General features: G+C 38.8%; 1 protein-coding gene across 1 annotated transcript; it reads left to right on the top strand.

The window, feature by feature from the left end:
• Positions 1–307: 307 nt before the first annotated feature.
• On the top strand, positions 308–19384 carry ADH7 (alcohol dehydrogenase 7 (class IV), mu or sigma polypeptide). Its single transcript, XM_029234685.1, is given in 10 exon segments — positions 308–334; positions 4671–4772; positions 6236–6376; positions 6985–7070; positions 7163–7379; positions 13833–14057; positions 14403–14450; positions 16223–16358; positions 17097–17235; positions 19360–19384. Coding segments are annotated over 10 exon segments (1137 nt in total). The 5' UTR covers positions 308–316.
• The last annotated feature ends 128 nt before the right edge of the window (positions 19385–19512 follow it).

Genomic DNA, 19512 nt, shown 5'->3' with positions numbered 1-19512 from the left:
TATTCCCAGATATAAGGTGGATAAGAAAGCTTTCAGTCATTTTCAATAGGTTTGATTATCCTGTCTTTGTTAGAGCTCTACCCATGGTTTGATCATTATAAGTTACTGTATTGCTTTTCACAACTTGATCTGCAAATGGTGGGGCTCATGAGCCATTGGAAAGTCTTGAAGGCTATCAGTCATCGCTAAAGGTGGAACTGTTGAGCCAGACTATTTAACTGAAGGCACAAGATGCTGTTATTTACAGCAGACGGAGCCAAACATCAGGCAGAAAAAGTCTCTGTTTACTAATAAACAGAATGAAGAGAAAGACAGGATGGGCACTAATGGAAAAGTAAGCAGAACATTTCTGTATCCTCATTATGATCTAATAATGTGGGACTGATTGTTAAAACTTGGAATACCTTAACGTAATTAAATACTTGGGGTTATTTCTTGGGGAATTAAATGCCCGTTGAGCAAGCATACACTTGGTGGGGGGGACACTAGGTTGGAGTTTCAGAGAATGCCAATAGAAACAGGATAAAACAGCGTATTAAGGTTTTTCAGTAAGACAGTGGGGGAAAATGGAGAAATGTGGTTTCTATTGACATTATTAATAATTTAATTTCAGGATAGCTGGGCATTTGCGCTGGTAAGCAAAATGTTTCCATAAATTGACTTTCAATAGCACGCATTACATTCACTTCTGTAGTTCATAGGGTAACCAAGGTCTCATTCTCAGCCGTTAGAAAAGATTTTCCTGCTGTTGACAATGGAAAAATGCTAATTCTGGAATGCAAAGTGGACAAGAAAGTATCATGCTTTTAAGATTTCTTAATGGTACAGTTTTCATCAAAATACAAGTTAAAAAAATCTTTAAAAACCAAGAATGCATTGTAGGTAAAGTATGTTTATTCTTTTAAAACAGAGTTGGCATTAACTTAGAAATAGTTTTGGCACTTTTTTCATTTGCAGGTTGGTCAGTATAGTTGCTTGCTTGAAATGGGTATGCCAATTGTTTATAGTGTTAGGTGCTTTCATTTGTTTGTTTTGTTTTTGTTTAAACAACTTTGCATTTAGCCTACCTTAAGGTTTTGGAAAAATGAAGATGACACTTGAAGTCTGGGTGATGTGACAAAGTGAGGAGGCCCTATGATGTTAGAATTTGAAATAATTCTTCCTGGAATGCAATAGAACTAGAATAAAAGCATTCTAGTTTGGGTCAAGGACCCAGCAAAACTAGCTCAATCGGGGAATTAATTTTGGACTTTAGAAGCTAGCAACTCTACCCATAGAAATTAATGACTCTTAGGGTTGGAAGGAATCTTAAAAATTTGCAACTCCATCCAACCAACAGATGCTTGAGTTCTAGTTGTGCTACCTCTATAAAGTGGATATCTAGCCATTATTAGAATATTTCCAACGATGGAGAGCTCTGTAACCTAAAGGCAGCAGTTTCCAGTTAAAATTAATGATACAGTATATAATTTAAGATATAGCATAAAAGCTATACTATTTTGATATAGAGATATGCATGCAATAGTGTGGTTTGCATTAGAGTTCTATATTGCCCAAGTTGCTTTAGGGTTTCAGTTGAATCACAGGAAAGGAGGGATTCTCTTTACACTGGGGATTGCTTTTTTCTCTTTTTATAATAAATGTTTTCTTTTTCATTAAAAAAGTAAAAGATGATTGTTTAGTTTGCTAGGGCTGCCATGACAAAGTACCACAGAATGGATGGCTTAAACAACAGAAATTAATTCTCTCACAGTTCTGGAAGCTGGAAGTCTGAGATCAAGGTGCTGGAAGTAACTTCTGAAACCTCTCTTTTGGCTTGCAAATGGCCATCTTCTCTCTGTGTTTTCACATGGTCTTATCTCTGTATATATCTGTGTCCTAATCTCCTCTGCTTATAAAGAAACCAATCATATTGGATTAAGGACCACCCAAATGACCTTGTTTTAACCTCTTAAAAGACCCTATCTCCAAATACAGACATTCCAAAGTACTGGGGGTCAGGATTTCAACATGTGAATTTTGGGGGAACACAATCCAGCCCGTAACAATAATCATTCCAGAAAATTTGGATAATCAGAAAATATGAGAAGAAAAAATCAACAATTGTCTTATATCTTACAGACTACCATTGATTTTTCCATCCATATTTTATGTAGCTGTACTCGTACAATATATAAATATTTTTATCCTATTTTTCCAACTTAATATAAGCATTTTCCAAATTTATAACAATTTATAAACTTTTTAAATGTCTAATTTCTAGATTTACAGTTCATTTACTCATTTCTCTATTATCTACATATTTGTTTACACATACTGTTTACATATTTCCCTTTATAACTAGTGCTGTGATGACCTCTAATATATACTAATATTTTTCTGAATTTACAATTTCCTTAAGTTAGGTTTTTTTAAATGGAATTACCTGGTGAAAGTGTCAAAATATTCTTAAGTAGGGTACAAAGTTTTAGTTATACAAGATGAATTCTGGAGATTTAATGTATAGCATAGTGATGATAGTTAACAATATTGTATTGTATACTTGAAATTTGCTGAGAGGACAGATCTTAAATTAAACCTTAACACACACACATGAACAAACACATGAAAACACAATAGTAACTAGGTAGAGGTAATGGATAAGTTATTTAGCTTGATTGTGGTGATCTTTTCACGATGCATACATATATCAAAACATCAAGTTATATTCCTTAAACATATACAATTTTTATATGGCAAAGATATCTCAATTAAGTTGCTAAACAAAATGTGACCACCCACAGGAAAAAAGAACCATTTTAGTATCCTGATGTATACTGAAAATTATTTTCCAAAGGTGTTGACATGAATGACACTGCCCATTTCACCACCCCTTTGACAATACATAAGTAAAAAATCATTATCGGGGCTTCCCTGGTGGCGCAGTGGTTGAGAGTCCGCCTGCCGATGCAGGGGACACGGGTTCGTGCCCCGGTCCCGGAAGATCCCACATGCCGCAGAGCGGCTGGGCCTGTGAGCCATGGCCGCTGAGCCTGCGCGTCTGGAGCCTGTGCTCCGCAACGGGAGAGGCCACAACAGTGAGAGGCCCGTGTACCGCAAAAAACAAACAAACAAACAAAATCATTATCGACCTAACAGAGAATTATCTCATTACTTTTATTTTTAAAAAAATTTATAACCAAGGAAAACAAACACTTCACTACATATTTACTAATTTGTATTTTCGTCTTTATGTTCTTTGCATGTATCTCCAGGTATGAGTAAAATATGTGGGAGGGCAGAAGAGGTAGTGGAAGTTTTAATGCTTTCCCTATCAATTCGATTATGCATTGTATATATCAAAAAATGTTAACTCGTCATTTTTGCTTTAAGCTTTTTTCCCTCAGACTACTTGCTTGAATTACTTACATTTGGAAGATTTATTTACTGTTTCTCAACACACAAGATTTTCATTCTTAGATGTTTCCTTTATGACTTTTTCTATCATCCTCAAGCATAAAATTTCCTCCATTCTCCATATATTTGATATTTATGTCTTTACTTATCGATAAAATAGTTTGACTTTAAATCTCAACTATTCCAGCAGACACTTGTGTGGAATTGTGGTGTGAGATTTCTAACTTTGAGATTGGCCCACATTGCACTGTGACCCATGACATTTGCCTTGCAGAGGCAGAGGGTGAATGTTAAAGTCACTGATGGCTTTCAGCCTCCCATCTATTTCCAGCATATCATTTCTCACACTTAATCACTTGCAAAAGAGCCATGTAACCATCCATCTAAAGGAGATCTCTAGGAGTGTATGTTAGTCGACAAGTAAGATGAGAGATAACTCATTTTGTATCTGAACAAATTAATTAAAATATTTTATACGATTCCTAGACAGGTTTGAGGATGGGAAAACAAGAAAAATCTCTCCCTGTCTCCTTCTCCCTCTCTCTCTCTATCTCTCCATCCACCCCTCACTGATTTCAATAATGTCAGCAAAATTACTTAATTGAATAACTATACCAAAACCAACTGAACAGCTGGAGGCTACTCACTGAGGATCTCCACCCCTTAGTTTCCACTTCTATAAGATGAGAAGCTTCACCTCGCCTATCTAGACCCATAAGCTGCAAGAACTGGGCTGGGTGCAAAAAAGGATTCAGAGGTGCAAAGACACAAATTGAGTCATCCAGGAATTCAGTCTATACATTTCATGACATTCATGGTTCCCTTCATCTCTAACCAAGCCAATTTCTAATTTCTTCACCATGGCTACATGATTATACAACAATTAAATACTGGCTTAGATTCTTGCAGATAAATCAACAACATTTTCTGTTTTATAAATTCGCTCTTGTGAATAAGTGATACACAGATGACATTTTGTTACTTTGAAATTGTAGCCAAAAAAAACCTAGCTTAATAAAATATTACGTGACCACAGGCAGCAAAAGCAAAGGGTTGGAAAGGGTGTACCTCAGATCTAGTCCAGCCCTGCTTCCCATGTGCTGTGTGCCCATGGATCCATTATTTAGTGTCTCTGGGCTGCATTTCTCATATATCAAACATGGGTGTACATAAGATGATCTCTAGGGATCTTCTGCCCAGATTTATATTATTTGCAGATTCTGTAACTGTAAAGAGATAATTAGGACCCATTATAACTCTCACCAATTTCTTAGGTTATTAAATGTAAAGCAGCTGTGCTATGGGAACAGAAGAATCCCTTTTCCGTTGAGGAAACAGAAATTGCCCCATCAAAGGCTAAAGAAGTTTGTAGTAAGGTAATGAGCCTGAGAGTACATAAGTCTAAAACGTTATCATACCTACTTTGAGTATATCACTGTTGTGAGGTTGGATTCTTAAATAAGGAGATACTTCCCAAATTTTGGTTATTAGTTCTCATACTGGTTTTTTTTTTTTATTTAATAAGGATCTGGTCATACTGAATATAAAATTAATGACTTATTGATTAAAAAACAACCCTGCTAATCTGCTCTATTATAACTTTTATTTGTTGAATTTTTATTGACACAGTGTTTGATAAAAATAGTTAATAATTGTGACTAATGTATCAGATAGTATTGAGATTACTTTTCACAAAGAATGAGGAACTCATTTGTGCCTGGAGAAATGACAGCTTCCTGGATTTCCCTTCCGGAGGATTTCCCCCACTCCTTTGAACAGAGCTTAACCATTAGTTTGAACACCAGCTTGTTGAGTAGGCATTGCCGTCTATCTTTCTTTGACCATCTCCTGTTACCTGAGCACTGTAGTAACAGTACAGTTGTTTTTTGTTTTTGTTTTTGTTTTTTGCGGTACGCGGGCCTCTCACCGTTGTGGCCTCTCCCGTTGCGGAGCACAGGCTCCGGACGCGCAGGCTCAGCGGCCATGGCTCACGGGCCCAGCCGCTCCGCAGCATGTGGGATCTTCGCGGACCGGGGCACGAACCCCTGTCCCCTGCATCGGCAGGCGGACTCTCAACCACTGCGCCACCAGGGAAGCCCAGTAACAGTACAGTTTTGCTCACTTCTCTTCTTATACAACATTCCCTCTACCTTTCATCAAGAGGAGGAACTAACTGTAAAAATCTATTTTTTGTGCTGGCTGCATGGTAACATCTGCCTTATAGTTCCCTCACGAGAGCATCAATTTACTTCAAAAAGGCACTGAGATTCAAAACAAGGCCAGAGGCAGCAATACTACAAATTCCTTAAAGAGAGATTTTTTTTTTTTTTTAAGTTGTTAAGGGTCTTCCTTGCTGCACACAAGCTTTTCTCTAGTTGCGGCGAGCGGGGTCTACTCTTCATTGTGGTACATGGGCTTCTCATTGCTGTGGATTCTCTTGTTGTGGAGCACAGGTGCTAGGCGCGCAGGCTTCAGTAGTTGTGGCATGCAGCCTCGGTAGTTGTGGCTCACGGGCTCTACAGCACAGGCTCAGTAGTTGCGGCATGTGGGCTTAGTTGCTCCGTGGCATGTGGGATCTTTCCGGACCAGGGATTGAACCCATGTCCCCTGGATTGGCAGGTGGATTCTTAACCACCGTGCCACCAGGGAAGTTCCTTAAAGAGAGAGATTTTGGTCTGAGGGTTGATATTTCGGCTCAGAATCTAAGAGTCAACACTATTATATGAGACAATCATACTGATTAAACAATTATAATCTTTTCAAGAGACAGATAAATATTCTCCCAACTGTAAAATGACCCGTTTGCTAGTTGGTGCAATGTTCTTTTCTTTGAACCCAGATTTTGGCCACAGGAATCTGTTGGACAAATGAGCACATGACAAAAGGAGCAATAGTGTCTAAGTTTCCAGTGACTGTGGGACATGAAGCCACTGGGGTTGTGGAGAGCATTGGAGAAGGAGTCACTATGGTGAAACCAGGTGTGTAAATGTCAAGTCACAAGTCTGAGATAAGTAGGGTTGACTGTCCTATCAAAGGAAATAGCACAACTAGGAATTATTAGGGGAGCCTTAATGAATTTAGGAGGATAAAAGAATACAAGGAGAATGGATTATATAGAGTGAAGTTTAATTTAGCAAAATCTCAACTTTTAGCAAGCAAATCTGATGGTGCTTGTAAACTTTAGAATACAGGCATACCTTGTTTTATTGCACTTTGCTTTATTGGGCTTCAAAGTGGAATTTTTTTTTACAAATTGAGTTTGTGGCAACCCTGCGTCAAGCAAGTCTATCAGTACCATTTTTCCAATAGCATTAATTTTTAATTAAGGTATGTACATTGTTTTTTTAAACATAATGCTATTGCATACTTAATAGACTACAGTATAGTGTAAACATAATTTTTACATGCACTGGAAAACCAAAAAATTTGTGACTCACTTTATTGTGATGCTCTAGAACCAAACCTGTAATATCTCCAAGTTCTACTTTTAAGAAGTTCTTGCATGTGGCATGGGCTCAATTCACATTCATCAATTTCAGGCTTTAATGTTAATTACCAACACCTTATATCATGATGTTTTCCCTCTAGGTGACAGTCATCCCTGTCTTTCTGCCTCAGTGTAGAGAATGCAAGGCTTGTCGCGACCCAGATGGCAACCTTTGTGTAAGTAGTCAGTAGGTTTCAGTCACTTTTCTCTAATGCCATTTAGTTGTTCCTGTGCTAATTTTTGAATTGAATTAATATGAGCGTTTGACGTATCAAATAGCATTACTGGTCATGGAGTCCTGGCTGATGGCACCACCAGATTTACATGCAGGGGCAAACCAGTCTATCACTTCATGAGCACTAGTACATTTACTGAGTACACGGTGGTGGATGAAACTTCTGTTGCTAAGATCGATGATGAAGCTCATCCTGAGAAAGTCTGTTGAATTGGATGTGGATTTTCCACTGGATATGGGACTGCTATTAAAACTGGCAAGGTAAGCAGCAGGGTGGGCTAGTTCCTTCTTTTTTATTTTTTAAATAATTTTTTTTGAAAAATTGAAGCTTTTTGGGAAAAATGTTTTTGAAAACATCTCATGTACAGACTGTTTCTACACAATGGCAAATCAACTGGAAGAAAAAATTCAGATTCGAAATTTTATTTCTAAATAAGCACTCCCACTTACCATTGCAACAAAAAGAATAAAATACCTAGGAATAAACCTACCTAAGGAGACAAAAGACCTGTATGCAGAAAACTATAAGACACTGATGAAAGAAATTAAAGATGATACAAACAGGTGGAGAGATATACCATGTTCTTGGGTTGGAAGAATCAACATTGTGAAAATGACTATACTACCCAAAGTAATCTCAGATTCAATGCAATCCCTATCAAAGTACCAATGGCATTTTTCACAGGACTAGTACAAAAAAATTCACAATTTGTATGGAAACACAAACGACCCCGAATAGCCAAAGCAATCCTGAGAAAGAATAACAGAGCTAGAGGAATCAGGCTCCCTGACTTCAGACTATACTACAAAGCTACAGTAATCAAGACAGTACGGTGCTGGCACAAAAACAGAAATATAGATCAATGGAAGAGGATAGAAAGCCCAGAGATAAACCCACGCACATATGGTCACCATCTTTGATAAAGGACGCAAGAATATACAATGGAGAAAAGACAGCCTCTTCAATAAGTGGTGCTGGGAAAACTGGACAGCCACATGTAAAAGAATGAAATTAGAACACTCCCTAACACCTAACACAAAAGTAAACTCAAAATGGATTAAAGACATAAATGTAAGACCAGACACCATAAAACTCTTAGAGGAAAACATACGCAGAACGCTCTATGACATAAATCACAGCAAGATCCTTTTTGACCCACCTCCTAGAGAAATGGAAATAAAAACAAAAATAAACAAATGGGACCTAATGAAACTTAAAACCTTTTGCACAGCAAAGGAAACCATAAACAAGACGAAAAGACAACCCTCAGAATGGGAGAAAATATTTGCAAATGAAGCAACTGACAAAGGATTAATCTCAAAAATATACAAGCAGCTCATGCAGCTCAATATACAAAAAACAAACAACCCAATCCAAAAATGGGCAGAAGACCTAAACAGACATTTCTCCAAAGAAGATATACAGATTGGCAACAAACACATGAAAGGATGCTCAACATCACTAATCATTAGAGAAATGCAAATCAAAACTACAATGAGGTATCACCTCACACCAGTCAGAATGGCCATCATCAAAATATCTACAAACAATAAATGCTGGAGAGGGTGTGGAGAAAAGGGAACCCTCTTGCACTGTTGGTGGGAATGTAAATTGATACAGCCACTATGGAGAACAGTATGGAGGTTCCTTAAAAATCTAAAAGTAAAACTACCATACAACCCAGCAATCCCACTACTGGGCATATACCCTGAGAAAACCATAATTCAAAAAGAGTCATGTACCACAACGTTCACTGCAGCTCTATTCACAATCGCCAGGACATGGAAGCAACCTAAGTGTCCACCGACAAATGAATGGATAAAGAAGATGTGGCACATATATACAATGGAATATTACTCAGCCATAAAAAGAAACGAAATTGAGTTGTTTGTAGTGAGGTGGATGGACCTAGAGACTATCATACAGCGTGAAGTAAGTCAGAAAAAGAAAAACAAATACCATATGCTAACACATATATATGGAATCTAAAAAGAAACAAAAACAAAAACAAATGGTTTTGAAGAACCTAGGGGCAGGACAGGAATGCAGACGTAGAGAATGGACTTGAGAACACAGGGAGGGGGAAGGGTAAGCTGGGACCAAATGAGTGAGTGGCATGGACATATATACACTGCCAAACGTAAAATAGATAGCTAGTGGGAAGCAGCCGCATAGCACAGGGAGATCAGCTCGGTGCTTTGTGACCACCTAGAGGGGTGGGATAGGGAGGGTGGGAGGGAGACGCAAGAGGGGGGAGATATGGGGATACATGTATACGTATAGCTGATTCACTCTGTTATACAGCCTAAAGTAACACACAATTACATTCCAATAAAGATGTTAAAAAATAAATAAATAAAATAAAATTAATCTTTTGTTTCACAAAATAAATATCAAGGCTGGTTTGTTAGTTTATTAGGGCTGTTGTAGCAGAATACCATAGACTAGGGGGCTTAAACAACACAAATTTATTGTCTCACATTCTGGAAAGTAGAAGGCCGAAATCAAAGGGTCGGCAGGATTTGTTCCTTCTGAGGGCTGTGAGTGAAAGATCTGTTCCAGGCCTTTCTCCTTGGCTGTCTTCTCTCTATGTCTCTTCATATCACCTTCCTTCTATGCCAGTCTTTTTTGTCCAAATTTCCCCTTTTTATAAGGACACCAATTATATTGGATTAGGGCCCACCTAATTACCTTATTTTAACTTGATTACATCTGCAAAGACCCTATCTCCAAATAAGATCACATTCTGAGGTACTGGGGATTAAGACTTTAACATATGAAATTGCAGGTTTGGGCATGGGGACACAATTCAACCTATAATGGCTGGCATATAGTATGAAAACATGAATGCATATTTAAGAGTGATTATTTGGATTCAATTTATGTCACTCTTAATGAATCAAAGAAGTAAGTAGAATAACACACAGTTCATAAATAGTAAAACCATTTCCACAAGTAATCTCCATACTGTGGTGGCTCATCCAACTCCAAAGTCTTAAAAATTCCTATATGTTAGTTGACTCCAAATTTATATCTCAAACTCTCTCTGAACCCCAAATTCTTTTGTCCAACTCCTTACCTGACCTCTCCCTTAGAAGGCCTCACAGGTATCTCAAACTGAATATGTATAAAACAGAATTCTTAATTTTCTTCCTCCCTACCACCCAAACATATCTATGCTCACTCAAATTTTCTTCATCCTTGATCTTCCCTCTCCATTACCTTATATGCAATCCAGCAGCAAGTCCTGTTAATTTTACCTACAAGGTATATTTTAAATCTTTCCATTTTCTTCAACTCACTACCATCATCATATCCTGACAGATGCAATGGCCTCCCTTCTGTAGTCTTCATTACTCCTCTTGACCATCTCCAGTAATTCTCCATTTACAAGCCAGAGGAATTTTATAAAACATAAATTGGTCTGCATTACTTCTTTGCCAAAAATCCTTCAGTAGCTTCCATACTTGGAACAATCTCATCTCCTCCACTATGATCCACTCACACTCACTCACCTCTCTTGAGATCTGTAAGCCTGTTTCTACATGAAGACATTTACACAAGCTATTCTGATTGTCTGGAACACTCATCTACTGAGCCCTTGTGTAGGTGCTTCATTAACATAATTCTCAGATTAAAGATAACCCACTTGCTCAAAGAAGTTGTTTTTTGTTTTTTTCTGTCTACTCCATCTAAGCAGGAACCTCCTTCCATTATTCAAGGCTACATGATTGCTTCATTAACAGTATGTGTCCCAAATCTCAAATTCTTATTACACCTTTAGTTTTCATTAGACCACAAGCTCCAAGAAGGTATGGACCAAGTCTCTATTCACTACAGTACTTAGCAAGGAGCCTGGACATAGTAATGACTTAATAAATAATATTTGGAAAAAAAGAGATGTATGAATGAATAAGGAAAGGGATGTCCAAATATGTGGAAGAATAAAAAGGTGAGGAGCTTGTGGAAAATATACATATGGGCGTTGAAGTAGATTTATCCCAGACATAGGTTCAAGACAGGTCTCAGATCTATGAATGTATAACATTAGCATGCATGTACATGTCAATGACATATGTTAGTAACCACTTGCTTTTAAATTTCTTTGGAAAATCTTGGTGCTGGAACATTCCTCGAGACCTTCCACTAAGAATTTTCTAACAAGATAGAGGTGAGAGAAGGGACATTGGATATGGTTTTATGTTAGTATTCTAAGTTTTTTATTGTACTTGATATATTGGTACCATATTAGTACTTGGCTAATATATTATTAACCAAGACATTCTCCACTTTTAGGTATAATTTTTTATTGGAAGCTATATCTTAAGGCAAATTACTTGAATGAACACATATTCTTGCCTTTGCCTATTTGAAAATAGGTCAAACTTACAATATGAGGATGTGTTGGTGTCCCCCAAGACGCTCTTTTGATTTGATGATTCACTAAAAGGATTCATAAAACTCAGAACAGTTATTATACTCATAGCTACAGTTTGTTAGAGTGAATGGATACAGATTAAAACCAGCAAAAGAAAAAGCCACATAGGGTAGAGTCCAGGAGAGACCAGGTACAAGTTTCCAGTTGTCCTCTCCCAGTGGGGTCACATGGACAGAGCTTAATTCTCCCAGCAACAATGTGTGACAACACATATTAAGTGTTGCCAACCAGGGAAGCTCACCCAAGTCTGGTGTTTAGGGTTTCTATTGTGGGAACAGTCATGTAGGCACACAGCACACACAGGACTGACCTCAGCTACTCAGACTCCAGTAGCATCAGGAGTTAAGCTGATGGATCAAAGCCCCAGACATATGAAAACAGGCATTCACCGTAAGTCACACTGTTAGCATAAACTATCTGGAGTAGCCCAATGTCTCAGATGTACAAAGACACTCTTAGTGGACATGATATTCCAAGGACTCAAAAGTTATCTCCCAAGAGCTGGTTAAGGTCCTAAGGTTCTTTGGGAGAGTGAAATTTAAGTATTTATTAAAGATCATGAAGGGGATCAGAAGAGTAAAGAAAAATAATACTAAAAAGTGGAAGCTTACTATATTTTAAAATACAAAATAATAAAATATTATTTTAAATAATAAAAATTTTTAAGTGACCTAAAATTGACATTCTTGTTTTAGACTATAACTTTCTTCTATAATAATGATATGGATAATTCACTATAGATATTAATCTCCAGTTCCCATTCTGTAGAACAAGAAGGTTGGGAAGGAAGAGAAGTTATTTTGGTTTTGGTTTTGGTTTTTCAGGTGGGGGGACATCTGAAGTTAGCAAGAGACTGGGGCCATGATCCACTTAAAGGCTTAGAGTCAGGGTGACATGAAGGTCAAAAATTACAACTTTCCAGATGAGCGATGGAGTCCTAGGGAGAAGTCTTTAGAGCCACAGTTCCCAGGTGGTCAGAAATATCACACTTCAGGGCCACCACAGCCTAATCTTGCTAGAGATTAAATAAGGAAGGCTGAAAGAGGTCCCAGAAGACAGTGCTAGAATCATAAAATTCTAGATTTAGAATTCAACCATCAACAAAAAATTCCATCTCAGATCTAGATACTACAGCTAGCAGATAAACTAGTAGAAAAGACAGAGAACACCCAGTTTAGTTTCTGACATAAAATGCTGACCACAAAGAATCCATCAATAAACTTTGCTGCATAAATGAGTGAATGACTGAATGATACTTGAGAGAATGGCCACACTAACTTCAGAGCTCCAAATTCAGGAAATGAACTGAGGGGTTAGGATGCCGTAGCTGAAACTACAGCACCTCTGTACCCACTTAAGTATCTGCTTATAAATTCAGACATTTCAAAACACATGCATACACAGACCTCCACACACAGGCTATTTTTTCAGGTAATTCCTGCAAAGGAGGACAAAACCGGAGAATCAGGACATATGACAACACACCCTGCTCACACATAAGCCTTTGCATGTTAAAAAGAAAAAGAAAAAAAAAAAAAAAAGGAAGGAAGAAAGGGAAGAAGGGAGGGAGGAGAAAAAAGAAAGGAAAACAAGACAAAAATGATCACAATAAGTTCCATACCCTTTTTGTGGGTTTCCTGGTTTTCAGGTCTCCCTGATTCCTGCTATGAAAAAGGATTAGGACTCTACTAGCAGGAAAGTGAGTTTTGGCTAGAACCTTCTTTAACATAGCACAGTACAGGGTAAAAATATCCCAACTGATTTAACTACATTTCCTTCCTGGAGCTACACATGGATCATCTAATTGCAACATGGAAATTCAACTTCAATGAAAAAACAATTTATTTACAAATGACTCAGAGTTATGGTTATTAAGAAAATGCTAGTTAAACCAAATCTAAAACAGATTTAGCATGGTTTTGTGTAGAAGAGTAATAGAGATCCAAGTGCTTATTTAATCCTGTTATGAGGTTAGATGAGGTTATGGGTGGTGGCCAAAAAGGCTGCAAAAGCTCCCACAACAAAGGCCTGAATGATGTAACCTTTTATCAAAGGTTTTCATTTATATGCAAAATACTGATTTTGTTCCTTTTCTGTTCTCAGACATTCTGCTGTTTCTAGCTCTCTTTGTGGCATTCTCATGAGAACAAGTCATCCATTTCTAATAACTCATCATAGTGATCTTCTGAATTTTGTGTTCTAATATTGGAGATACTTTGCAGGTTCCACATTTTAACCCTAGGTCTAACATTTACAGGAACTTGTCTCTCCACAGGTCACCCGTGGTTCAACTTGTGTGGCCTTTGGCCTGGGAAGAGTTGGCCTTTTGGTCATCATGGGCTGTAAGTCAGCTGGTGCATCCAGGATCATTGGGATTGACCTCAACAAAGACAAATTTGAAAAGGCTGTGGCTGTCAGAGCCATTAAGTGCATCAGCCCCAAGGATTCCACCAAGCCCATCAATGAGGTGCTGTCAGAAATGACAGGCGAGGCTTCCCTGGTGGCGCAGTGGTTAAGAATCGCCTGTCAATGCAGGGGACACGGGTTTGAGCCCTGGTCTGGGAAGATCCCACATGCGATGGAGCAACTAAGCCCATGAGCCACAACTACTGAGCCCGTGAGCCACAACTACTGAGCCCGTGAGCCACAACTACTGAGCCAGTGCACCTAGAGCCCATGCTCCACAACAAGAGAAGCCACCGCAATGAGAAGCCCGCACACTGCAATGAAGGGTAGCCCCCGCCCGTCACAACTAGAGAAAGCCTGCATGCAGCAACGAAGACCCAAAGCAGCCAAAACTAACTAAATAAAATTAATTTAAAATAAAAAAGAAAAGAAATGACAGGTGACACTGGGCTACAGTTTTGAAGTTATTGGGCATCTTGAAACTATGGTGAGAGCCAAGATTAGAGGAGCCACACAATACCCAAACTACCTTGAACGCACAGGGTAAACTCATTTTCCACAGCTTTACTGAAAGCAACTACCTGTTAGGCAAAATACCTGGTAATCATGAAGCACTTGTGCCTAAAAAGTCAAGCAAAACTTATGTGCGGGTCTGCTTCACAAAAGTGTATCGTGTCATACCACTCTCACGTGATCAGACTGCCAGGGAGGGAGTCAACCAACTAGGCAAATTGCTTAAGTGTTAATCTACTTTGTATGTATGGCTTTTTTGGCAACAGTGATTCCATCTCTTGAATGTTAGCAAGTCAAACAGCACAAAGTGACTCTCTGGAGACAGAGAAGGAGGAGATCCAGGGGCGAAAGGAACTATTCCAAATTTGGCAGTCTCTTCCCTCAAAACCACGATGTAGCCAACTTCTCACTCTATACCTGAGTTTGCTTTCTCCTTTCTGAATTCTCTTAAAATAGGAGCCTTCAACTTTTTAAAATACGCCTCCCTTGTAGCAGTCAGTAGCACCAGACTTCCATTTAAAACTGAGAAACAGGTCAGATCTCCTGGATTGGAAAGCCCCAGCCTGGGATAAGGTAGGGAGGGAGACTTGGAAATATGGGACAAAGTCAATTCTGCTCACAATTGACTAGGAGACTAAATTCGCCCTAATACTTTTGGTACTTTAGGAACAAGTAGTCTTTAATTTACCACTGTTTTCATTCCCCTTCCTTAGTGTCACTTAGAATTATTCCATAGCAACAAATACCATGTTTACACAGCCAATATGCAACACTGAATATTGCTATGGCCTACTGATTTCCAGATGATACTTTAATGAACATTGGTCTCTGAAAAATGCCAACATCTATTGCTACAACCTACCAAGTATTCAAAAAACTATTAATGAATGACTGGATGGGTGGATGACCAGAAAATGTGGGGTTAGTCTCAGAAATGTAACCAAGAAAGGGATTCCTTTGTCCCACATTTTAGTATTTGATTTAATTTTCATACTAAACTTTAAAAAAACTGGATTAATTGATTCATTATAGGTAATTTGATTTAGTTCAAATGGCTTTCCAAACCTTATCTGAAGTGGTGATATTGGTCTGAAAATATAGGAATTTCTCCCTGCATTTTGGTCCATGGTAAACTGAAAATGCCATGAACACTGACCACATTAATTTCTACTTTCTGCCTTAAAGGACAAATGTATGAACGAGTTTAATTCATGACTAAAATTGTGTTGCGAGTGTTTTAAAGCAAGCAGAGGGACTTCCCTGGTGGCGCAGTGCTTAAGAATCTGCCTGCCAATGCAGGGGACACGGGTTCAAGCCCTGGTCTGGGAAGATCCCACATACGAAGAAGCAACTAAGCTCGTGCGCCACAACTACTGAGCCCATGAGCCACAACTACTGAGCCAGCGCACCTAGAGCCTGTGCTCCACAACAAGAGAAGCCACCGCAATGAGAAGCCCGCGCACCACAACAAAGAGTAGCCCCCACTCACCACAACTAGAGAAAGCCTGCGTGCAGCAACGAAGACCCAACACAGCCATAAATAAATAAATAAATAAATAACAAATAAAAAGAAAGTTTGAAATAAAAAAAAAAAAGCAAGCAGAAAGAAAAAGGCATGTGGGCCTAATTTCACTTCATGACTTGGAAACAAAACCAACTACTGGAACTGCAATAGTATGTAGGGCATTTCTGAGCCCACAACATATTACGAGACATGAGAAACAGTCTTCTTCATTCTAAACGCAGATTGATGCCCTTGCATCCTGCAGCATGAACTACGGGGTCGGTGTGGTGGTAGGGGCTCCTCTATCAGCCAAGATGCTCACCTATGACCCAGTGCTGCTCTGCGCTGGATGCACACGGAAAGGATGCGTTTTTGGAGGCAAGAATGGCAGAGGCTTATATGTTTATTGTCAGTCTCTCTGCACTAAATGAGAGGATTCTCATGCTTCCTGAGAGCAGGGACTGGGTATGTTATACCTGTACCCTATTCCCAGCCCCGGAAACAGTGCCTGGTCCTTAGCATATTCCCAAAAGACATTTAGTGCATAACTGAATTTTACTTCTAATTCCTGGGTAATCCATAATATCTCCCCACATCACACAAAGAGTCAAAGTGAGGAGGCTCAACCTGTACCTCTTGTGTAGTTCTCAGTTCAAGTCTTATTTCCCTGAAGGAGCCCTCTCTAAAGAATCTCATCTGTACCAACCAGCCTCTCATTTTTTGTGCACCAGGTACTGTGGAAAGAGAACAAGGCTTGGCCTCACATTAACCGTTGTCTGTATCTTTGGTTACCTTGAAAAGAGCTGTTCTAGCCGAGTGCTGAGTGGGCTCAAGAGAAAATGGGAGAAGAGGAAGTGGAGCAGTGAACTGTAAAGTGGTTTCTCTGTAAAAGGAGCAGAGACATGGGGTAGCTAGAAGTTGTGGGGGAAATAGAGGTTCCTCATGGGGTTTTTGCCTTTGTTTCTTAAGATGGGAGAAATACAGCTCATTTGTGTGCTGTTAAGGATAGTCCCGTATGGGGAAAAGGTAATAATGCAAGAGAGAGAAGGAACAAATATAATAACACATAAAGATCATTCAGTAAAGTCTAAAGAGAACATGTATGCTTACTTACAGGTTGGGAAAGCAGAGATGATGTTCCAAAACTAGTGACTGATTTCCTGGAAAAGAAATTTGACCTGGACCAAGTGACAACCCATGTTTTCCCTTTTAAACAAATCAATGAAGGCTTTGAACTGCTCTACTCACATCAAAGGTATCTGTTTTTTATAGTTCTCTTGTCTCCTCCCCACAGGTCACTTTTTAAATTTAGTATTTATAAATGCATCTGTTTCCTTCATATTTTATTTCTGATTATCTTATGTAGCAAGATTGATAAAGCTGATTACTTCTTCTTCATAGACTTATTATGTCATCGTCTTATATCAACCAATTTTTTAAAAAACCTCTGGACTTCATTCTTTTATACTAGATTGATTTCATCTTGGCTATTTTTATTTCAGCACAAAGCTGCTCACTTCTTCAAGTAATGCCACAAAATTTCCTTACTTTACAGTTTTCAAAGTGCTTTTTAAAATGTGTTTTCTTCTGATCCTTGAAGGTTAGGTTTTGTTTGCTTGTTTGTTCTTTAACTTTTGACCTCCATCTATTTCTCCCACCCAATACTCCTGTTTCTGGCAACCACCAATCTGTTCTCTGTATCTATGAAGTTGTTGCTTTAGATTCCTCATACAAGTAAGATCATACAGTATTTGTCATTCTCTGACTGACTTATTTCACTTAGCATAATGCCCTTGAGGTCCATCCATGTTGTTGCCAATGGCAAAATTTCATTCTTTTTATGGCTAAATATTCCATTACACACACACACACACACACACACACCCCACATTTTCTTTATTCATTCATTCATCCATGGACACAGGTTGTTTCCATATTTTGGCTATTGTAAATAGTGCTGCAGTGAGCATGGGGGTGCATATATCTTTTCAAGTTAGTGTTTTTGGTTTCTTCAGATAAATACCCAGAAGTAGAATTGCTGGGCCACAGAGTAGCTCTATTGTAATTTTTTTGAGAAACCTCCATACTGTTTTCTATAGTGGCTGCACCAATTTACATTCCCACCAACAGTGCATGAGGATTCCCTTTAGCCACATCCTCGCCAACACCTGTTACTTATCTTCTTGATGGTAGCCCTCCTAACAGGCGTGAAGTGATATCTCATTGTGTTTTGATTTGCATTTCCCTGATGATTAATGATGTTGAGCATCTTTTCATGTGTCTCTTGGCCATTTGGACGTCTTCTTGGGAAAAATGTCTATTCCGACATACACCTTTACTTATTCAAGCAATATTAATAGCTTAATATGGTCACTTTGAAAAATAGTTACTAGCTGTTATCCAAAGAAACATAAATTCTACTCTTAGGAATTTTGTTTCAAATATTACCTTAAGGCAGTGGCTTCTAAATTGACATTTATAAACCTAAGCTCTTCAATTTCCATCGACTTCCACACAGCTCCAGTTGAATGTCCCACTTGCATCAACTTCACTCAAAATAATGCTTCCACCAGTACATCTTATCTCAGCAAATGATGCCACTTATTCTGCTTTTACAGACTAGAAGCCAGAGCATCACGTTTGACTCCTTCTTCACTCTTGCCTACAACATGCAAACTGATGCTAAGCTCTGATAGTGCCCGGTCCAGTTTCTCCTCCAGGATTCTCCCTCTCATTGCCCATGACTGTTACCTTAGTTCAGTCCAGTAATCTCTCACCTGGACATGTTAACACAGTAGCATGATAATATGTCTCCTGCCTTCTGTATTTTACCATATTAGCCAGGCATTCACTAAGCTGCTAAAACTCAAGTTGCTCCCAAATATCAATGACTTCGCATGGTTTTGAAAGCCTTTACTATTGGACCACAACCTACTTTGTTAATATACCCAGTTATTCAACAACTGAGAATTTAGCACCCACTCTATCACAGCCTGTGTGCTAGGCTCTGGAGATAAAGTAAGGGAGCAGGGCTCACCTACTTTTCTCCTTGGCACCCAGAAGTCTAAGCACACTGGATTATCCTTCCTGTTCACACCTTCCTAGCATATTCATGCTTTCCCTTCAGCAAGGAAACCCCTTTCCTCTTGTCAGCCTTTGCAATTGTACCGATGCCTCAAGAATCAGCTCAGATACCCATATGCATATACTCATATACCAATTCATTTTCTTTCTGGTGGGGACCTCAGGCCCAGAAGGATTTCCAGTAACAGAATTTACCTGAAGTTTCCTAACCCAGGCAGAAAGGACGATTGTATAAAATGTTCTTGTTTGGAAGGTGTGGAAACAAATCACTAAAAACCATCATTTTACACTTCAGCATTCGAACTGTCCTGACATTTTGAGATTCTAAGTGACAGAAGGTCTGTGTCACGTGATGGTGACCTGGGCTTCCCTTTTCACATTTCCTCTGCTGTGACCATGGATCTGTTTCATAAATACAAGCAGAAGTACAAGATTTGATGAAGATATA

Source organism: Monodon monoceros, unplaced genomic scaffold (assembly GCF_005190385.1).
Source record: "Monodon monoceros isolate NGI ecotype Baffin Bay Population unplaced genomic scaffold, NGI_Narwhal_1 Super_Scaffold_20, whole genome shotgun sequence".
Lineage (NCBI taxonomy): Eukaryota > Metazoa > Chordata > Mammalia > Artiodactyla > Monodontidae > Monodon > Monodon monoceros.
This window is presented reverse-complemented; position numbering and strand designations above follow the sequence as displayed.